General features: G+C 36.1%; 1 protein-coding gene across 2 annotated transcripts in view; it reads left to right on the plus strand.

Moving 5' to 3' along the window:
* MMS22L (MMS22 like, DNA repair protein) overlaps positions 1–20,409 on the plus strand; it is a 90,980-nt gene that overhangs the window by 3,289 nt on the left and 67,282 nt on the right. For both annotated transcript variants that reach the window (XM_039569025.1, XM_010403754.4), the window contains exons 3-10: positions 581–706; positions 3,901–3,953; positions 6,719–6,806; positions 6,903–7,080; positions 8,252–8,345; positions 10,310–10,440; positions 15,002–15,115; positions 16,913–17,092. In XM_039569025.1, coding sequence (XP_039424959.1) covers positions 581–706; positions 3,901–3,953; positions 6,719–6,806; positions 6,903–7,080; positions 8,252–8,345; positions 10,310–10,440; positions 15,002–15,115; positions 16,913–17,092 — 964 coding nt within the window. The remainder of the gene's footprint in view (positions 1–580; positions 707–3,900; positions 3,954–6,718; positions 6,807–6,902; positions 7,081–8,251; positions 8,346–10,309; positions 10,441–15,001; positions 15,116–16,912; positions 17,093–20,409) is intronic.

The raw sequence follows: 20,409 nt of genomic DNA on the forward strand, positions 1-20,409 counted from the left end.
GTTATTTTATTTTTCTTTAGCCAGAGCAGAGGGTAGTTATGGCCTAGTGTTAGTTTAAGTTATAATGACAAGGTAACATTTTGACCCTCATCTGGTCATCTGCCTAAAAGTGTGCTTTTAGCAGTATCTTCAGTATAAATATTATTAAATGTATACAAACGAACAAACGTATGTCCAGCATTAGTTGCTAGGTATGTGGTGTGCATTGAGACAGATCCCAAACATGCAGAGCAGCGTGTTATCTTACATAGCAGCCTCTTCTCTAAGTACAGTCTGTAGGTTATGTCTCAGCCCCTTTGTAAGTATGAAGATACTTCAAGGTGGTAGCTTGTTAATTCTTGTTTCCAAAATATACTGTGACCTGTGACTATATCCTGTTTTAATGCTTTTGAAGCTAGGAGTTGTCATATTACTATAGATAATACTGCTCTAAAAGGTACAACTGTCTTTGAGACATCTGTCATGTACATGTTGCTGATATATTCAGAAAGTATTGGTGGTACATAAGCCAGCTGTAGATATTGTACTCCATAGGTTTATTACTGGAAAATGTATGAATATTGTTGGCTCTATTTTGCAGGGTTTTGCTGAGACTAGATCCTTCTCCAAATGACTATGAAGAAAATACAGTGGAATTGTTTGGCTTTCAGTGGGTTACTGAAACGGCATTAGTTGAATCCTGCGAATTTCTCTTTGGATTACTTAGGTATGATAGTGTTTATTTTATAATTAATCCACATCTGTAATTATCTCTACTGGGTGTAACAAACTTTTCACATTTTTAATAGTAACATCATAAAAGACTGTGGGTTATGCAATCCATCTAAAAAAGATTAATGCTGTCTGTTTAATGCTCCAGTAAGTGATGGATAAGACACAGATGGAATTGCAGGAAGAAGTACATTGTGTCGCGGATTTTTAATATTATGTGACTTATTATTAAGTTTCTAAGTAGTGTGATGCATATCTTAGGCATTACCAGATAAAAAAAAAATTAAGTATAGTTATTACAACAGAGTGTTGGGGTTAATTTAGAAGGCTCTAGCTTCAGAATGTATGAATAGACTATGTAAGATTTCCTTGAATGAGATTGTGCTATCCATATAATTGAAGTTGTCTTTTGAAGATTTTTAGTCCTTTTTTGTGCATAAAGGAAAGTGGAGGTGAAAAATCAAATACTATAAATGCTGGATGCAGTGCTTTCTTCAATTGTTTGGATTAGGATAGCTTCAGCAATCTCTTCAGATACAGTTACTCAGTCTTTGACTAATTCAATGTAGATGCTTAATCTGGTCAATGCAAATACACAGATCACTGATAATCCTCTTTGCTACTGATAATCCTCAGGATGTACAGCACATACAGAGAGTGGATGGGAGAAGTGCTTTTGTATGATTTCACAAATATATGTGATGTATTCCATCGTTCCTTTCATCGCAGTGGATTGGTCCATCCCTTTAGGGTATGACCAAGGATATGATGTGCAACGTGGTTAATAGGGTCTAGCTTATTGGAATGTGATGACATAGATGACTGGAAGTGTATTAAAACTAGTATTATTTAGCTTTGCTAAATAATTTAGCTAGAAGCTTTGATGCAAGCTTTGACTCCACTGTGTTTAAAAAAACCCACAGTGTTAAAAAAAGTGGTAATGGGGGAGATATGATTAAGTTAAAAGTTTCAGCATTTAGTCTGATTTATTAACTGTTCATTAACATAAAATCAGTGGGCAGTGGCATAAGAATGTTGAATTAAATGGCTATTTTTTAAGGTTTTTTTTCCTGTAATGTAAACTGCTTTGTAATTGTAATAGAGATGAACATAAGGCATAATGTCTTTTATTGTGGTTTTTAAGCTATTTAAGCTGTACATGCTTTAAAACCTACTGACCTGGTAGGAATAATGGATTTCAACTAACTTGGATATTGAGAGTTTGGTTGCTAAGCTGTCTTTTGGTGTGACAAGTCCCTCTGCAAAGACATTGAGTTCATTTGTTCAATCATAAAATGGAACAGTTTCATTTATAGACCAGTTGACAACTGAAAGTAGAACTCCTCCTTTTTCCACTGTGGAAATCAAATGTGTTAAGTACCAGTTACAATAGTTTTTGAGGATAGGGTGGGTGTAAATAGTTAAATTTATGGAGTATACTTAATATCTATGTTTAAATACATGCTTACAGAAACCTAGTCTTTTTTTCATGTCTAAGATTATACTTAATATTGAAATTAAAAATCATTTACAATTTTTAAACTATTGTAATAAATAATAATAGTATACTACAGAACTGCAAGTTAAAATAGTAATTTCATGGTAAAAATTCTTACTTATGGGTTTTCTTATTAAAGAAGTGTGAGGCAAAGTGAGTGAGACCATGTAACCATTTAAGTGGGTATACTAAGATAGTATATCTTTGATTAATAAACAGAAGTACCAGTTTACCTGTCAGAATGTGTATTTGCAAATCAAATGATCTAATGATTAACAGCCATGAGGATCAATCTTTGAGGTACAAATGCAAATTGAAATTAAAATTGTTTATTTAAATAAGGGTATTTTTGTTATGTTTCTTTTGCCCAGTTTGTGCTTTAATTTTATCAGCCCACTGTATTCTGTCTTTTGTCAATTCACTGGAGAGTGTTTTTCTTTTTCTTTTTTTGTGTGGCTTCTTTCTGGTACCTTCCTTCTCTATTCTCCAGTCTCAAAAGCCCTATTTCATAAAGTCCTCCTGCTTTTCAGATTTCCTCCCTTTTCACGTGATTGAAATCCTTGAAAAATCCAGGCAGAAATTCAGGTTTGATTTCAAGACAAACAAAAAACAAAACTCTGCAACCCACCTAAATGATGGAAGGGTAGCTGACATGGCTTTATCCAAGGAAGCAGGAAAGAGCTAAGGGAGATCATTTTACTGTGTGTTTGCACTTTAATATGCAAGTTACAACCTGGAGTTTTGTGTCTTTTAGATGCTTCTTATGTCTTTTAGATGCTTTCTAGTTTTCAGGGTTTTCATAAGAACATTTGATTTGTGTCATATCCAAGTAGCCTATTTTAGAATCCTTTGGTAGTTATTGCTTTGATTGTATAAGAAATGAGGCAGAGAGCTCCCTCCTCATTTATGCAGCATTTTCTTTCAAAAGTCTGTCTGACACAGTTGTGCTTTTCATATATTCACTTTAATACTGCTTTATCTCTGTGGAGACTCTACTGGAAGACCACTTGCAAATAACAGTTGTTACAGAATATGGCTGAGTAATACCTATGCTACAGCTTTTTAAAAAATATTTGTTTGCAGTGGCACTTAGCTTCTTTAAAAATGTTTTCTTTCCTCTCCAAAACTGAACTGAGCTTTAACTTTTCTAGAGACACCTCCTTTTACTCTACTGTATTTGTTGCTGTTTATATTTTGTACTGGAGTTCAGCCCCTGACCACCCAAAGCAAGAAGCAGGAAAAGCTGCTGACAGAATGCACATTCACAAGTGGATTAATTTAGTGTGTACTGAGTATATGCCATGAGGGCTAACTTTTAGGTTTATTCTGTGGTCAAACATGAAGTTGAGTTGTGCTTGTGGAAAGATCACTTGCAGGGAATGGTTTTTGGGGGTTTTTGTCTGTATTGTTGTTTTTTGCCTTCCCCAATATTTAGCCAATTGTTATAGGGGTTTTTTGGTACTGCGTTTAATGATTTAAAACCAAGCAAAAATTCTATTCAATGTCATCCCTTCACACTTGGATGTGTCCATTGCCTTCCACTAAAACTCTTTCCTAAGTTACATTTCCGTAAGCTTTTTCTGAACTACAGAACAAGAAACACTTACCTTTCTCTGTTCCATTTTGACCTTACTAAAGTGGAGTTAAACATCTTATATAAATACCATTAATCTTTGTTTTTCTTTAATTAGGCAACAGATACACGCACTGGAAAACCTAGTACAAATGAGTTCATCTGATTTTGGTAAGTTTCACAAATTTAATTTGACACTGCAATAGGCATGTGACTGCCTTTTCATTACAGAAGTAAATTCTCACAGATCACACTTGTGCTTTGACTCTTGACCAAGGGCTTTTGGAGTGTGCCTCAGAACAGCATATAAGCAGCATAAAACTGTGGTAAGGGTAGAAATATAGGCAACCAAGTGATGTAAGACAGTAGGGAAATAGACTGTGGAAATATTGGGAGTCAGTTTGGAACCATATTTGCCTGTATGGTACATGCACAGGGCAATCCTTACTCACCTTAGTGGGGCATTTTGCATTAATTTGACTTAAGGTGTCACCCCTAGAGCAGAATTTGGCAAAACTATTAACTCTTTTAATTAAAAATGGAAGATTTCATCAAACATCCCAACAACTATTTTAGTCACAAAGGTAGTGGCTTGGGATTTTTTTCAGTGTTCCCTTGGCTTACGTTTAAACGAGTTAGTTCTATTTGCTTAGTTTAGAGTTATTTACAAACTTAATTTATCTTTGCAGTGGGATCGATAAAATGGGATCACTACAAAATGCTTTGTTTCAATTAAATACTGAGGCATGAGAAGCAGCATGTTTCTGAAGGATTATTGCAGCCTTGGGCTTATTGTAAGTTGAAGGCTGAATTACTTAGCAAGTTGAGAAGCTCAGTAATTACTTAGAAATAAACTGTCTATAGTGTCTTCTTGTTACAGATGAAGTGCTAGTGTTCTATGAGTGTATAATTTTACACATTACTGTTATTTTGTTTTGATATTGACATGTTCTGCTGTTTAAATAATTGATGTGAATTTATCATCAAGCTTCTTTCATATGCAGTTGTTGATAGTATCTTAAAAATCTAAATTTTTTGACGTAAATGGAAATAGCCTGTTTTAAATTACATTTGAACTTCGATATTGTAGCTGGACACCAAGAAACTGTTCTGTAGTTCTTTTTTTCTCTTAAATTTAAGCACCTGTTTGGTTCTCTTCTCTTCTTTGTATCCTGTTCTTCCACTTGTCAAATGAGCTAGTAAAATGAAGAACTTGAATTTTGTGCTTTGCACCAGGCTTTCTTTCTGAATCAGAGCAAGTTACTGATTCAGCTGTGACTCAGTTCCCTATAGAAGTGGGCTAGTAGTAGAAGGGTGTATAAGGATTGAAGTATTTAAAGTGATCAGGCAGGGTGATGTTAGGTATTATTGATGTCTTAAATGTGCTGTCAAAACTGTTTAAAACCACAGTTAAGAGTTTTGGCTCAGTAAATCTATGTTATACTCTGTGTTTATATAGATACCAATATTGTACATTTGATTTCATTTCCTATCAGTCTTGATGAGCTTTGAATACTTCGTACTGAGAACAGTGTAATGTAGAAGCCATGTAAAAAATACTGTAACATAAAATTTTGCTTAAGCAGAACTTCTGAGGAATTTAGAATACAGTATTTTTTATTGCTACAAATCAGCAGTAACATCTACAAATAATTACTTTAGAACAGAGTGAATCGATCCTCTTAAACTTGTGGTTCATTACCATGGCAGATGCTATGGCTTCTGACGTGGTGCAGGTAGGCTGTACACTGGAATATTCTGGTACTTGTACCAGTTGATTTGCTTTGCCCCCTGAGTGTTGTTGCTCAAAAGATATTGAGATAAGCTTGTATGCACAAAGCATTATTTGTGGGGTCTGTAACAAGTGACTTATGTGAACTTCCAGGTTAAGGGGAGAAGATGGGGGGAAACAAAAGGGAGAGTGAGAGCAAGACTAAAAAAAGGGAAGACTCCCCAGTGGTCAGCTGGGGGGAGAGGAGCAAAGACAACTGTCTTTCCCTGGATGTGCAGTCCAGTGTAGTAGGTGACCAGGAGTTTGCCCTGCATCTCCTCTAGGGTGATACAGTTTCATTTGGCCCTGCTAAAGGTCCTTGTTTGATGCTTGTATTTAAGATGCTCTCAATGATCAGCATGTGTGCAGTCAGACTGCTTGGTAAGCCTTTGTGTGTATATATATTATTGGGCAATAGTTATTTGGTATTTAAATGACATATTTGGTTTGTTATGCACCAAGTTTCATCTTTCTCTAATATAAGCTGAAAGCTACAAGGCAAGGTGTAGGAAAAAATAAGGAGTGATTTTCACACAGTGGCAATAACTTCCAGTGAATCTCTGCTCTTATAGGGGTGTTTGAGCTTGCAGGTGCTAGGTGAGGATGGTAACACCATAAGAACAGCTTCAGAGAACAAAGGAAAGGAGACATGTAGTCAGAATAACTGCCTGAAAGGACACAGAGCTGCAAGTGAAAGGCAGGATTTGTGAATGGGTGGCTCTTAGCATTATACATCTGAAGGTTCTGTGCAACAATGTGATGCTTCCAAGGAAAAGTTACAAAGTGTATTTACAAATAAGTCCATCAAGAGAAAACGGGGCTGATAAACTGTTTTACCAATGTCTTTACTGAAGGTGTCTTGAAAGCAGTCAGGAAGCAGGGCAGTAGGGCTGAATGATTTCTTCTAGCACTCAGTACTGCCCTCACCTTTCCTGAGGGCCTTTTTTTCTATCTGTATCTGGAAATGTGCCTGAGGATGGTAAGATAAAGAATCCCTCTGGCAAGATGACATTTAGAAGTGGGTGTTTACCATCAGTTACCTCCCAGCTTGTCCTCAGAGAGTGTCTTTCCAGTGGTCTGGTTTAATTACTGTGGAGAATGCAAATGTTAAACGAGCCATGGTGTGGTCACATCTGCTTTAAGCTATTGATCTCTTTTACTTCAGGTCAAGCTGCGCGCTTGCACTCTGAAGCAGAGAGCATCAGGCATCAATGTCTTAAGTTTTTGCACTATGTGAAAGTTTTCATCTTCAGGTGAGATTTACACACATTTTACTAACTTGAGTATCAAGCTTTGTGTAGGTGATTCTTACTGGTTTTCTGATTCTGTGTATTTTTGTCTACATTCAGGTATCTGGAACCCCCTAAGGTGGAAAATGATGGAATGCTCCATCCTTATGAAGAACTAGAAGCTCAGTTACCATCGGTGTTGGTGGAAGAGCTTCATGCTTTGACTGTGCACACTGGTCACCTTTGTGAACTTCCTAGTAATGTTCTGGCAGCATTTACTATTCAAAATCAGGCAAAGGTTGATGTCTCTTTAGAATTTTAATTTTTTATGTGGCATTATGTATTCTTGATAAATTCATAAATTTTGGCTTAATATAAGTTAATCTTTCTGGTTTGGGTTGGTTTTTTTTTTTTCTTTATTGAGTGCCATCCTTTACTTGGCATACATAACTAATGAGATCTGGATTTGCTGTTGTTGTTTTTATTTATCTATTTATTTTCATTCTATAGCTTTAGAATTCTTCCTATACTATACAAATGATAATACCAGTTACAGGTAGATAAGTAGGCTTGAATTAGCATAGTTTGTTTAAAAAAATTACTTGGTGTTTGTCTGTAGTAATGTTTAAAATTTCTGAGCTTCCCAGTAGGAGGGGCATTTTTTAAAAAATACATTCTGAAATCTGACTCAGAATGGGTAAAGATCTTGTATACAAAGAAAAGTGCAGATGTGGAAGGAGGCACGGCAGCATTAAACACTAGTGAAGTATACACTGTTAGGATTTGTGCATACACATATCATAGCTAATGCTTTCAAATCTTTTATAAAGACAAGAAAGGAATTTCTGTCTTATGTTGTATAAACTAGTATCTAGAGAGGAATGATCAACTGAGAAGCAGCATTTTGAATCTTTCTTTGTTTAGCTTGTCAGTAGGGCCACTGTTGAGCTGATGAAAGAAACAGTATTTCAAGTAAACTCCAAAATTTTAGTATTCTCTTCCTTAAAGTTATTTCAAGAGCTCACTTTAGCAGTTTGTGTGCTACCTAATACTTTTCTGTAAAGAAAAGGTTAACTAAGGGTGTTGTAATTTGTGAAGCTTGAATCAAAACTCGATAAATAGCCTCTTACAGACAGAATTGTAATAAAATTTTTTTGTTTGTTTCTTTTTTTTTTCTTGAACGGAATGGCATGTTTGTATGTTACATTGCATTTGATCATAGATATCCATAATGTTCTTTGCAGGCCATCTTAGAATGTCAAGTCCACCCATTACTCCAGCACCTGCATGTTCTCCCCTAAACCGTGTCCCCAAATGCCACACCCATATGTTTTTGAACACTTCCAGGGATAGTGATTCCACCACTTACCTGGGCAGCTTGTTCCAAAGCCTGACCACCCTGTCTTAGTACAGTATTCAGAATTCACTAAAGAAATGTTAAATATAAGTAAATGTATTTCTAATTACAGGTCTTTCCTCCATCGTGGCACTTACTACATCTCCATTTGGATATTAACTGGCTAGTATTAGAAGTTCTTCATGTACTAGGTGAAAAACTGATGAGTAAGTATGCAGGCTTTTTTCTTGAACTTAATTCTTTACATATGACTTACCTAGTTTTCCCATCTTGATTTGTCCAGAATCAAAACTAATTATGGTGGTTTTTAAGCATAGCTGTATTGAATGGGGTAAACTCAAATATGGTAAAGGTAGGTTCTTTGTGAATCATCGTGTGGCTCAAATCAAATAAAATTGTATTAGGAATTTGTTCTGTCAGAACAAAGATCACAAAGTTCATACTCAACTGGTGCAACATACTAAATATTTAATAACAATGCACTTCTTGACATCACAAATAAAAATGCATTTACAGATATCCAGAATGCATAACAGTGAATTTGATGAAAACAGTGTAGGAAGTGTCCAGGGATGGACCAGAACAAGGATTCTCGGAGGAGAGAATCTGTATTGTTAACCATGTGCAACACTAAGAAAATATTGAGCAAAAGAAGAAGCCTCAGTCAGGGAAGTTTATAAAAGTACAGCAAGAAAAGGGCAAGGCAATATCTTTTAAAAAAATTTTTATAAGGCTTTAAAGGGGCGAAAAGTAAGTTGATAAGAGTAAGCTGTTCATTGAAGTTAGATTAAAAAGGTCATAGAATGCAATTGTAAAACTAAATTTCAGAGTAGTTCAGTTTGCTGAAGAACTGTTAAAATACAGAAGAGAACTTCATTTGCTTTGTGAGGCTTATATCTATTTTCCGTGTCTATTCTACCAGAATAAATCACAAAAGTGTGTTTTCTTCTATAATCAGTGTGTCACTGCAACCATACCTTCCCTCATGCCTCCCAATTATAAATTGTCAATATAAATTCCAACAGGAATTGCAACAGTTGAAGTGATGTTGAGGTATAGAAAGAATGCAGTACATGTTTAGGCCAGTGACTGGTGTTGAATCTGAACACTTGGATTAGCTTTTGCCTGCTCCCAGCGCTGTCACAACACAGCCTTGCTCACATTAACACGTTTTCTCTGTTTCTGCATGTCTGTGTTACTGGATAGTGTGTGGGTTGGCTTTCTGTTCTATAATTCTAAGTTTCTTTTATGATCCATTGTGGGATAGCCTGTTTTCCTTTTTTAGAGCATTTTGGAGAAAGGGTAGTGAAACTGTTGAAGGAAATGTATTCTCCAGAATTCAGTATTTATTTTTAGATAATGTTCTGAGTAATAATGCAGTAATCTAGCTTTGTAAGACAAAGCTCATGATTTTTAAGAATAAAATTTACTAGTCGAGACAGTAATATCTCTGCATATATTATCTTGTATTCTTATGTGCCTTTTAGAATTTCTTAGGTTTTTATCTTATTCTGTAAAGTGTTCTGAGTGGAAACTTCACACTGCCGAGACCAGTGGCAGGATAGTGGGCTCAGGGCTTCACCTTACATTTCCAGGAATAAAATACAAGCTCATTCTACGTATCATCTGCTCCACTGGTGTCAAGGGGGTTGTACTGTTGAAAAGCTTGTGGTATAAGATCTTGCAGCCTCTTAACTTTACCATTTCATCTGTTAATGCCTACAAATGCTCAAGTTGGAACATGATCATGCCAGCTTTTTACATCAACACATCCAAAGGAAAGTGTTAGACCTCTCCAGAATTGTTTGTCATCAGCTTGCATATCTGCAAAACATGTCATGATTCCAGAACATGCGCACTGGCATGTGACAAAGAGGAACTTGCAGATAAATAAATCTTTATTCCTCTGCAAAATCTGTGCCAATAAAAGGCTGTAAAGTGCCAAGCTTTTTTACTGTCAACCTGAATAATACCAGATTTCCGTGCAATGATGAAGGGATTATCTTGAATTTAGGATGAGCTTTCTCGCATGAATTTATAAATTAAAATTACATACAGGTCAACAAGCCCATTCTAAAATATATATGTATTAGAAAAGAAATCCTGTCTGTCTTATATTCCTACAGCCAAACCTGAAACTAAACAGTTCTACTTTTCTTCTGCGTTTTAGGACAAGTTGTATATGCTAACCATTTCATAAATCTAACCGGAGAGAATTTAACCAGTATCAGTTTATTTGAAAAACACTGTGGAAATCTCATATCTGATTTAATAAGCTTGGCTATCAACAAGTATACAAAGGTAACTCTTTTTCTTTGTATAGAACATGGGTACTTAGATGCTTGTACTGGGAACCATATGAATTGGGTATTGCACCAGTGATAGATGACTTACTGCTTAGTTCTAAATGTTACGTATGGCTTTGTATCTCCATGTTTTAAAGAGTGTTATTTGTTAGGAGCTCAAATTGTGTTATATTTATTCATGACCATCTGGCAGTTGAATGAGAGAGTAATATTGAAATGCACTGTGTACAGAGCAGAAGTGAGTGCCACATTTCCTAAGTTCAGTATTCCAGGTTTAATGCCAAACATGGCACAGTCTAAAAGGTTTAGATAGATGCAAAAAAAAAAAAGTCTTTTCAAACTCTCTCAACAGGAACAAAAAGAGAATAACACTAATCCTGGCAGTAAGCTAACTGGACACTTAGAGAATGTCATATTACAGTTTATTGTTGCAGTGTGCCTATTTCCACCACCTCATCTTTTTGTTACAGCACTTCTGCATTTGTCATGGGAAAACTTGTCCATCTCTTCTCTTTTTCTTTTTCTTTCCTTCCATAGCTGCAGTATTTTTCTCACTTGTTTTGAGCACTCCAAAGCTAGAAAGTCGTAATAACTCCCTATAGCAGCCAGTAAAAGAGCTGTGTAATCTTCGTGTCATTGTGAAACCTGCTTGAGATGGACATGTGTGATCCATAATGCAGAGCTGAACTCTGAGAAGAAGTAGCAGTGACCACTGTATAATTTATATTTTCCTAGTACAAAAACGTAAAAAATAGACTCCCTCTTCTTCATATTACTTTTGAGGGTGGGAGGAATGGCTGTACTAGCATTTGATAACTGTTCTGTTAAAACACCTTCCTGTAGAGAACTGTTACCTTTTAAAATCAGTATTGATCTATTAAATTATCAGATAATACTGCAAATTTGTTCCGGTTTGGCCAAATATATCCTCTGAGAGAAGGCAGGCTGCAACCAGCCTTCCCCCACCAGGTTCGGGAAAAAATAAATTTTCCTCGAAGGAAAGTGAAAGAGATAAAAACTATTTATTTAACAAACACACAGGAAAAGAATAATAATGCTAAATGATAAAACCTCTCGCTCTGCTGAGAGAAACCTGGGAAAATTCTGAGTCCTTCCATAGATCTCTCTCTCCCCCTCCTTGGAGCTGGGACGGGGCAGTGGGCCCACCTCCAGGGCCAAGGCCTCAGTGGAAATTCCTCCTGATGTATTCTGATGTTGAAACAGTCCAGCAGAGAAAAAAAAGAAAAAAACCCAACGTCCCAGGAAAACAAAAGTTCAACTCTCTGTCTCTCTCCGGAGAAAAAAAGGAGCTGAAAAACTGGCCAAAAGCAAACAGGGTCCTTTCCCCACTCTCGCTCTGCTGCCGCAGCTGGAAAAAAAGAAGTCTCTATCTCTGTGTGACCTTGAACAAGCTGCAAACTGCTTTGAAGAAGTTTTGCTCAGGTTTTCCTCCTCCCTCTCAGCCTCAGTTTAAAAGCACAGAAAGGCACAAAATTAATTCCTGGGCATGGGCAGCGATAGGGGATACACATCACAAAGTCACCCCAAGACATTCCACCCCTTATCTCATATCATTGGCTCAATGCCCAAAAAGTAATTTCTCCCCTGACAAAAGGCAAATAGAGGAGAATAATGTTTTGTAAAAGAAAATTCAAATAGTATCTGTTGAACATTTTGCTTGATGGTAGGCTTGGAAATGACAGATGATAAAATGACAGATTTGACGTACTTTTACAGAGCCACATTACAAAGAGAGAAGATTGTTCTGCCACTGCTTTTTCTTAAGCCCTCTCTAGGTGTGGGCCACAGCTCAAATTAGTTCTATTTGACATTAATTTCTGAAGTGAAGCTTGCACTTGAGCTGGTGACTCCTATAGCATGCTAATCATTGCTAATGACGGAAATAGCATCCCTCAAAATTGTTGAAAATGCAACTAATACCCCTAGTAGGTGACACCATCAGCTCATCACTAAAACATGTCCTCGGGCTTTTGGCTGAAAACATTCATGAGTGCAGCTCTTAAAATTTATGGATATCCCTGGAAAGAAAGACATAAACTCTAGTCTTCCAGACTGATATTTTCAGATTGGTTTCTTGGGCAGCTCTGATATTAAGATGCTTGACTTGGATTGTGTACTGAGCCCAGTGTGCTCTGAGACATATTTGCCAGAGAAATACATATCTGTGGATATCTTCTGTCTTCAGCAGCCACACCTGTGGCACCAGAGCTTTATTGTCCCAATGGCATCACAGTTTGGGGTTTTAAACATTCTTACCAAGATGCTGAACTGAGGATGTTGCAAGAGGAAGTCCAGAATATCTCTGAAAACAACATATCGTGGCTATCCTTAGTCTAACCAATATCTGTATCGTGTCTTGCTTTGCTACTACTACCCAGAGTCTATCCTAAATGGATACTGCACATTTCCTGCAGAAGAGATCCTGCAATCTTGTAGAATAGCACGGTAACAGATGCAAACAGTAGATGAAGAAACCTTGTTGAAGAAACCTTGCTGCAACAACTGGTAGTCCACCTAGAAAGTATGAAACTCATTTGTAAGATAGTTTCTATGCCTAAAAATTCTATAAAAACCTCCACTGCTACAGTAACAAGTAGACTGCTCATTTCCAATGGGTCTCTTTTGCTCTTTTGTGGTGTGTCATAACCAGAATTATTTTTGAGGCACTTCAGTTTTGGGAAGTTAGTAGTTAAATAATGAATTTTCTAAGAGACTTTAGTGGTCATACTGTTTATTCTCAAGATAACATTTACATGAAATTAGTTCAGGTTGTTGAGAGATTCCTGTAACAGATCTTTAGCTAAAAGTGTGGGGAGAGAGAAGGCCATGTGAAGTACTGTGAGTATATGTGGAAAATGAATAAAGAATTATTTAAAATAGGTCTACCATGACAATTTCGTAGGATAAACAGGATTCTTGAGAGAGAAAAAACAAACTGTGTCACATTTATATATACATGAAAGTTCATATTTATAATTAAATGTTCAGTATTTAAACCTGATTTGGAGCTGTATGAAACTGTAGTTGTAAACATATTATTATGTAACATATCATATGGATGATAAATAAGAAGTTTGCATCCTAATAGAATATTATACAGATTTGAAACTATTGGTGAGGTACTTGTTCTAATTGTGAAAATGTGGGTTTTTAGTCATTCACTCCCACTTCTGTAATGTCTCACACAGCCACTGCTCTCATGGGCATTGCATATTTTGATATAACTTTTAATTTACACTATTAGGTTTCCAAATTTAGAAATTATTTTAAGTGCCAGGATGATTTGAGAATAGTGCATGAATGGATCAGAAAAAACAGAAGGATATAAAAACTCAGGATCCATCTCATCAGATGTAGATGTCTAGGAGTTAGTTGGCTAAACTAGTCACCTGAGGTACTTTCTATTGTCATGGAAGGATAACAACAGTTCTGCAATGAGTGAGATTAATTATTCTCTAGGTACCTATTCCCCTCTGTTTGCTTTAGAGAGGTGTAGGTTGATTATTCAAACTTGGACTACTCATTGTTTAGGGATAAAATGAGTATAAGCTGCTTTGTCTTCACTCTTTTCTTTCTACATTTCTGCCATTGTGTCCTTGCTGAAGGTAAAAGGTGCTGAATTATGTTATTTAAACAAAGCTTTTCACAATTTTTGCCACCTCTGAATACAGTTCAGTGGGTTCATGTGTCTTAGGATAGAATAAGTAAAGTTTTGTCTATAGTATGATTATTTCAAATACAGTTCTGGTAGATCATAAAAACATAAAAGCATACAGAGATTTTTTTTTTATGTATTTAGCAGTTCCTTTTGCTGTTTTGTTTCACAATTCAGGGAATGTAAAATTGAAAGATGAATCACAAGAAGACTGTTTTGCATTTGAAATGCATCAGTCTGAGTGAATTTTGTTAAATATGGAATAGTAATCAAATAACGTACATGACTTGAAATATGCTGTTTTCTGCATATTAAAAGAATGCCTTGCAGTAAATTTACCGAAAAGCAGATTTTGTGAAATGTTGTGGGAACATTAACATCCTCATGCCAACAACAACATATTCTACTAGCGTTATGCCTACTCATTAAGGATTTTTCAGTTAAAAATAACAATAATAGCTATTAAATAATTTGAAATCTTTTTCTTCTCAGGAACATAAAGAAAATCTAATCAATCATTTTCTTTTCCCTACTGTCAGACAATGAATCAGTATTTATTGTAATTTCTTTTCATTTAGAACATGGAATGCTGTTTTTATTCAATTAAATGATGTTTGAGAGTGTATCAGAAGAAACTAGGAAATAACGCAACCTGTAACTTATATAGAATTGGGAAAGAGTCTATGTTGTATGAGAGAGATATTTTGGATGTTGGTGAAATAATTCACCTTTGAATGTGTAATTGTAACTATATTATTTACCTGAAAAAAAAAAAAAACCCTCAAACCAAACAGCCAGGACTAGAGGAAATATTGATATATAAACCACAATTTTAAAAATAACACTTCTGTGAATAGTTTTACTCTATATTCTCTTTCAGGTGCGACCTTCTGAGGCTCTTACTAGTAGCCATTATCCATGTACCTGCATTAAAGAACTATGGATTCTACTTATTCAGCTGCTGGACCACAGAAATAAAGGGTCTCATACAGAGGTAAAGGAAGAATACTGTTACATGTGCAGTAAGGCCACCAAATGTTCCCATATGGCCATGAACGTGCAGATCTGATGGTAGAACTGAACCTCATATTTGCTCCAGGAGAACTGCATGCTAACTGATGCCTTGGGCCACTGTCTTGAATGTGCATGAAGTCCTGGTTCTAGGTTTGCAATGTACTGTTGGATTATGACCTAGGTCATTGATAAGGAGTGCTCCTAGTGCTAAAGAAAGCAAAGCAAAGGAATAGACTGTGAAAGTTCCATTCTTTTTATGGAAGAAAAAAACACAGAAAGCCATGTTTACTTATTTTTTTTTTAAATTATTTGCAGTTTTTGTGATATGTCATGCAATGACTCATCTCCAGGCATTAGAAATGTGGGTACAGTCAGAACAATGATCCAACTAGCCCATGTTTCTGTCTTTGTTACCCATCTATACAAGAACAGCCTGTGTATGGTTTTGAATCTTGTAGTTACTGACTTCTCTAGATGCCTCCTTATACTTCTGTTGGAAATCAGCAAATCACTACCTGTTCTTCTTCGTTATACCAGTACAACCTTATATGCCTCTTCAGTTTGTTCTTTTTTTATCTGATATATCCTACCTTCTGCCTTTTGCAGGCTGAAGAGTCTTACTTCTTACAGTAATTCTTTTTTTCAGGTGCCATTGTTTTCCTGTGGTCATCTTTGTCACCCTTCTCTGAATCTCTTTCCATATTACCATATCCTATTTTGAATAACAGAGTGCCAGGATTGCATGCAGTATTTCAAGTATGGGTTAGGAGGCCATGTGATTTTATACATTGCATAATGATGTTTTCTGTTTTGTTCTTTTCCTTTGCTGATATTTTCTAGCATTTTAATTTTTCTTTCTTTGATGGTTGGAATTGAATTGATGTTTCTCTGAATGAATATTAAGAAGTGGAAAAATCCTTTGAAAGTTTTCTGAAGTAATCTTTATAAGAACCAAGTGGCCATCTGTGCCATGAGTACGGTTCACTTAGTACAGAATTAAGTACTTTACAGTATAGGGTTTGCACTGATGGCTGTTTACTTGTTAATGACAACACATATAAAGGTGGACAGCACAAGTGAAACTGTGTTGCTGTTAAGCATTTGCACTGGCAGTAGCACTTTGCAGCTAAGTTAGCATCAGGACCCAGGTAAGGTGGGTGAAATACACGTGCAAAGAAGTCCCAGAGAGCTTCGTTAAAACTAAGAAAGATAGACAAAGCCTGTAAGAAATAGTAATATTGTGTTATAGACAAGGGTCTGAGTCAAAGAGAATTAATCAGTTTCTCAGTGTTGGAACAGACTGTGACAAAACAGAACTTCTGTTTGCTGTCTTTCAGATTGATTCTCTACCATCTACTATATTCCTTTTGGTTAGGTTAGTCTGGAACTAGAAATTTTTCAAAAATATGCTATGACAAGTCTTCATTAAAGAACTCTAACCTTTCTCTTGTGAGTGTTGGAGCACTATCCTGTCTGCATGTCATCAATCCATCTGCTTGTAATTTTGCCTGTGAAGTATTGCAGTGCATTCTTCCTGGTGACCCAAGCTTGTCCTTTCACATTGCTTTCTACTGACATTTGAGAGGGGACTTTCGATGGTAGCCCTGAGTTTTCTGTGGTAACACTGACCACTGCTTTTTGTTATTTTCTTTAAATGGCTCATCTTGCTTGTTCTCTGTAAAAGCAAATTAATCAATAGGACAGTGTTGTAGAGGAAATTGTTACCATAGGTTTTGTTATTGAACACAGTTCAAATTAACTTTTGTGTTTTCTACAGGGTTTCTGGAGCTTGATGAACACAACCCTAAAGAATATCTTTGAACGGTCAAGTACTTCTGAAAGTGTGTCTGGGTTTGAAGCAGTTCAATGTAAAGACCCACTGAGTTTTAGCTGGTGGATTATGAGTCATCTGGCACCACTCTACCAGTTCGACCGTAATGGAAATCTAGATGAAAAGGTGGGTATGCTTTTTTCTAAATACTTAAGAGTTATTATAATTGATTTTGATCTCTTTGGTTATTTTTGTTGACAGAAAACAGTTTGTTTTCTAATGCAGGAATTTTCATACTCTTTAAAAGAAGTTGGTTTTAAGTTTGTACAAGTTGGTAAATGTTCTAGGAGCCCCAGACACATTCATGTTATACACAAGATATTCAGTAGAGAGCTGCATGAAGGAAACTTGAAATATCCCAACTAGTTAGTAGCACATATACTTAATGATGTAGCATATGTTTTAAGACTGTCTGCCTGCAGCATAAATGCTTCACTGGGTTTGTTGTTTTAGGAATTGAACACATTCGTTTGTGCTGTATGAGCTATAAACCTCAAACATTGACTGTGTAATTATTAATGCCACTTATTTTTTTAAAGTGGTAGCTCTGCTCTGGATAAATTTCAGTCTGTCTGTCTGTCTTGCATTGCCTTTGCATCACAGCAATAGCATCGTAACATGCATATATATTTGTGTATACAGCTTAATTTTTATGTTGGTGTGCTACCAAAAGACACTGTCTAATGACTTAAAGTTTCAGTTTAGGAAACTTGCACTTGCTGAGGCAATTCATCCATTTTGAGATGAATGACAGCTGACAATTTTTCTTAATTGTCTATAGAGGAAGCCTATTAGAAGCGAGTGAGATAGATGAAGGCGCAGAAATTGGGGTTTTTGGGGTGTTTTTGGTGTAGTTTGTTTTGTAGTAGGTTTTCACTCTCCAGTAGTGCTTTTTGAACTAGGGAGAATCTGGTCATGCCATCTTCTGTTGTTTTTCCTTCTGTTCTTTTATCCTGTTATCGTTACTCTTTTTTTCTGTTTGTTTTGGTTTTGATTTTTTTTTTTTTGGCAGGGGAGGATGTTGGTGGTGGTCTTGTTTGTTTGGTTTTGGGGTTTTTTTGTCTGGTGGCTTTTTTAACCTTTCAGCTGCATTGCTCATATTCCCTAATTTGCCAAGCATAAGCTCTGTATGGTGTCTTCCACAAACTGGGCTTAATTGCCCTTTATTGTGAATTGTCTTATTTGTAATTTAACGTGCATATTAAAACTGGAAAGGCTGTACCCTCTTTCTGTTAAAATCTGTCCTGTGATTTCCATTCCTGCTTTAGGAGGAAAGGTTAAAACCTGGAAACATGTTTGTGAACTGTAAATCTATAAAAAGAGAAGAATGATCACATTGGTTGAGCAATTTGTTTTGATAACTTAAAATCCTTCTCCTTGTCTTTAGATTTTTAAAAGCATTAGTATATAAACAGAGAATGAAATAAAAATGTTGAAATTCTGTGAATACTTACAATCCTAAGTAAAATTAGATTTTCCAATAAAATTAAGAATTAGGTGGGTTTTCTGATCTGCAAATTTGTAAAAAAAATTTAAAATGTAGCAAAGGTGTGCTTGAATACTTAGTTGAAAAACTCATGAGCGTGTCTGTTCACTAGAGGACTTGGCCCATGTGGGATGCTTATGCTGCTTCTCTTTGCTAGTTGACAAATCCTTTAGGATGCCATGGCTGGCAGCTTGTTATCATGTGGCAAAATGAAGCAACTTCTTGCACATTTATACAGTGTAAAGTTGCAGACCAGGTCTGATTGCTACACTGCAGGTTGTCTCAAGTTTCCCTTGGTTTTGCCCCGCTACTACGTGGGTGGGGAGAGGGACAGAGTCCAAAGCGTATTATAGAGGGACCTTGGAAGATAGAATAACTACACTCACTCTTTCTTAGAAAGCGAGGAAAGGTTATTCCTAAGTTAAATACAGAAATCACACATTTGTACTTGGTTTCTTATATTTAATGCCATAATCCAAATACAGTGATACTGATTATTTTGATCATTGTGGCTTTTTTCCTGTAACTCACACTGATAGATACTATGTATTTAGCCTCATGAGAGATTATTTTTTTTTTGCCCCAGGCATGATATTATTTACATAAGCCAAAAAAAGATGTAGAATGGAAAAAAGGATTCCTGTTGTTGTTCTTTTAAAGTAGGAATCTGAGACACAGTGACAGGAAGTGACTTGCCCAAGATTAAATAATAATTTTTCCTTAGAGCCTACCTGGGAGAAGAGAATTTCCAAGTCTTGATTTGTAAATCATGAGACTGTCCTGTGCATGCTCCTCTTGATGTTTCCAGTAGTCTTTATGTTCAAACTGTTAGCTGTGCTTTGCATTTCTGAGTGTTACTTTGAGTTTGTCCAGGGATCCCTGTTCTTGTACAAAAGAAATCTTATCAGTAACATTAGGGCCTTTTCACCCACAGTAATATAATCTGTCATAGACAGTTAATAGTAACCATCCCTTTAGGTCCTGTCCCCCTCCTTGAATTGCAATGTCAAATATTTTTTGAACATTATAAGGTAAAATAGTCTGTGATATGAATTTGTGAAGTCAGTAGAATTACATGAGGTCTCAGTGTAGTCCTGTTTTGTTGATTAAACATCTGATGCAATGGCTTTGTGACACATGCTTTCTTTTAATTAACTGTGATCAGAGGTGGGAGGGTGATGTGTCATAATGATGGTTATTCATATGCTCTAGCAAAAATTGCCTCTAAGCCTATGTCATCTGTGGAAGATTTTTAATTTTTTAATGTGGTCTCCATGGCCGTAAGGTTGTTTTGAAAGCTTTTAAAATTCTAAATAGGTTTCAGACTTGCTTCTTTTTATTTTTTCCCTTTTAGCTCATATAATGCAATTTCAAATATGCAGTGGTTCATATATATTGAATATATATTTCACATACATGAAACGACATTTTTAAACTAGAAAATTTTGGACAGATTTCTTAGAGACTGTTCGGTACATGTCTCTTTCCATATTCCCCTGTTCAGGTCCCACTTCACTCTTCTGAAAAGCAGGATTTGTATATTTAAAACTCAAATGGGACCTGTTGAGAAATTTGCTACTTCTGAACGTTGCAGGGGTCAATTTTAATATCCTATGGGCTAAGGTAATATAGTCAGAGTTACTTGGGGCTAAGAATTCTTGCCTTTGAATAGAATAATCTGAAATGACTATGTGGAAAGATATGCAAACATGGACTTCCAGCTAAGAAGCCTAATATTGCTTTTCCAGGTTAGTCCTTGCAAAAGTTTCTTTCTGCAAATTCAGCTCAAGCTTTGGTTTTAGCAGCACTTTTATGCACTGTAAGGTCTCTGGGTTCTGTTGATTTTTAGGATTCTCTGGGGGTGGAGGGAGGATGTTTTAAGCCACGAGGTTTGGAGTTGAAGATGTAGATTCTACATATTCTTTGACAGGGATAGACTGTAAACAATGGTAAACAG

This window comes from Corvus cornix, chromosome 3 (assembly GCF_000738735.6).
Source record: "Corvus cornix cornix isolate S_Up_H32 chromosome 3, ASM73873v5, whole genome shotgun sequence".
In the NCBI taxonomy this organism is placed as follows: Eukaryota; Metazoa; Chordata; class Aves; order Passeriformes; family Corvidae; genus Corvus; species Corvus cornix.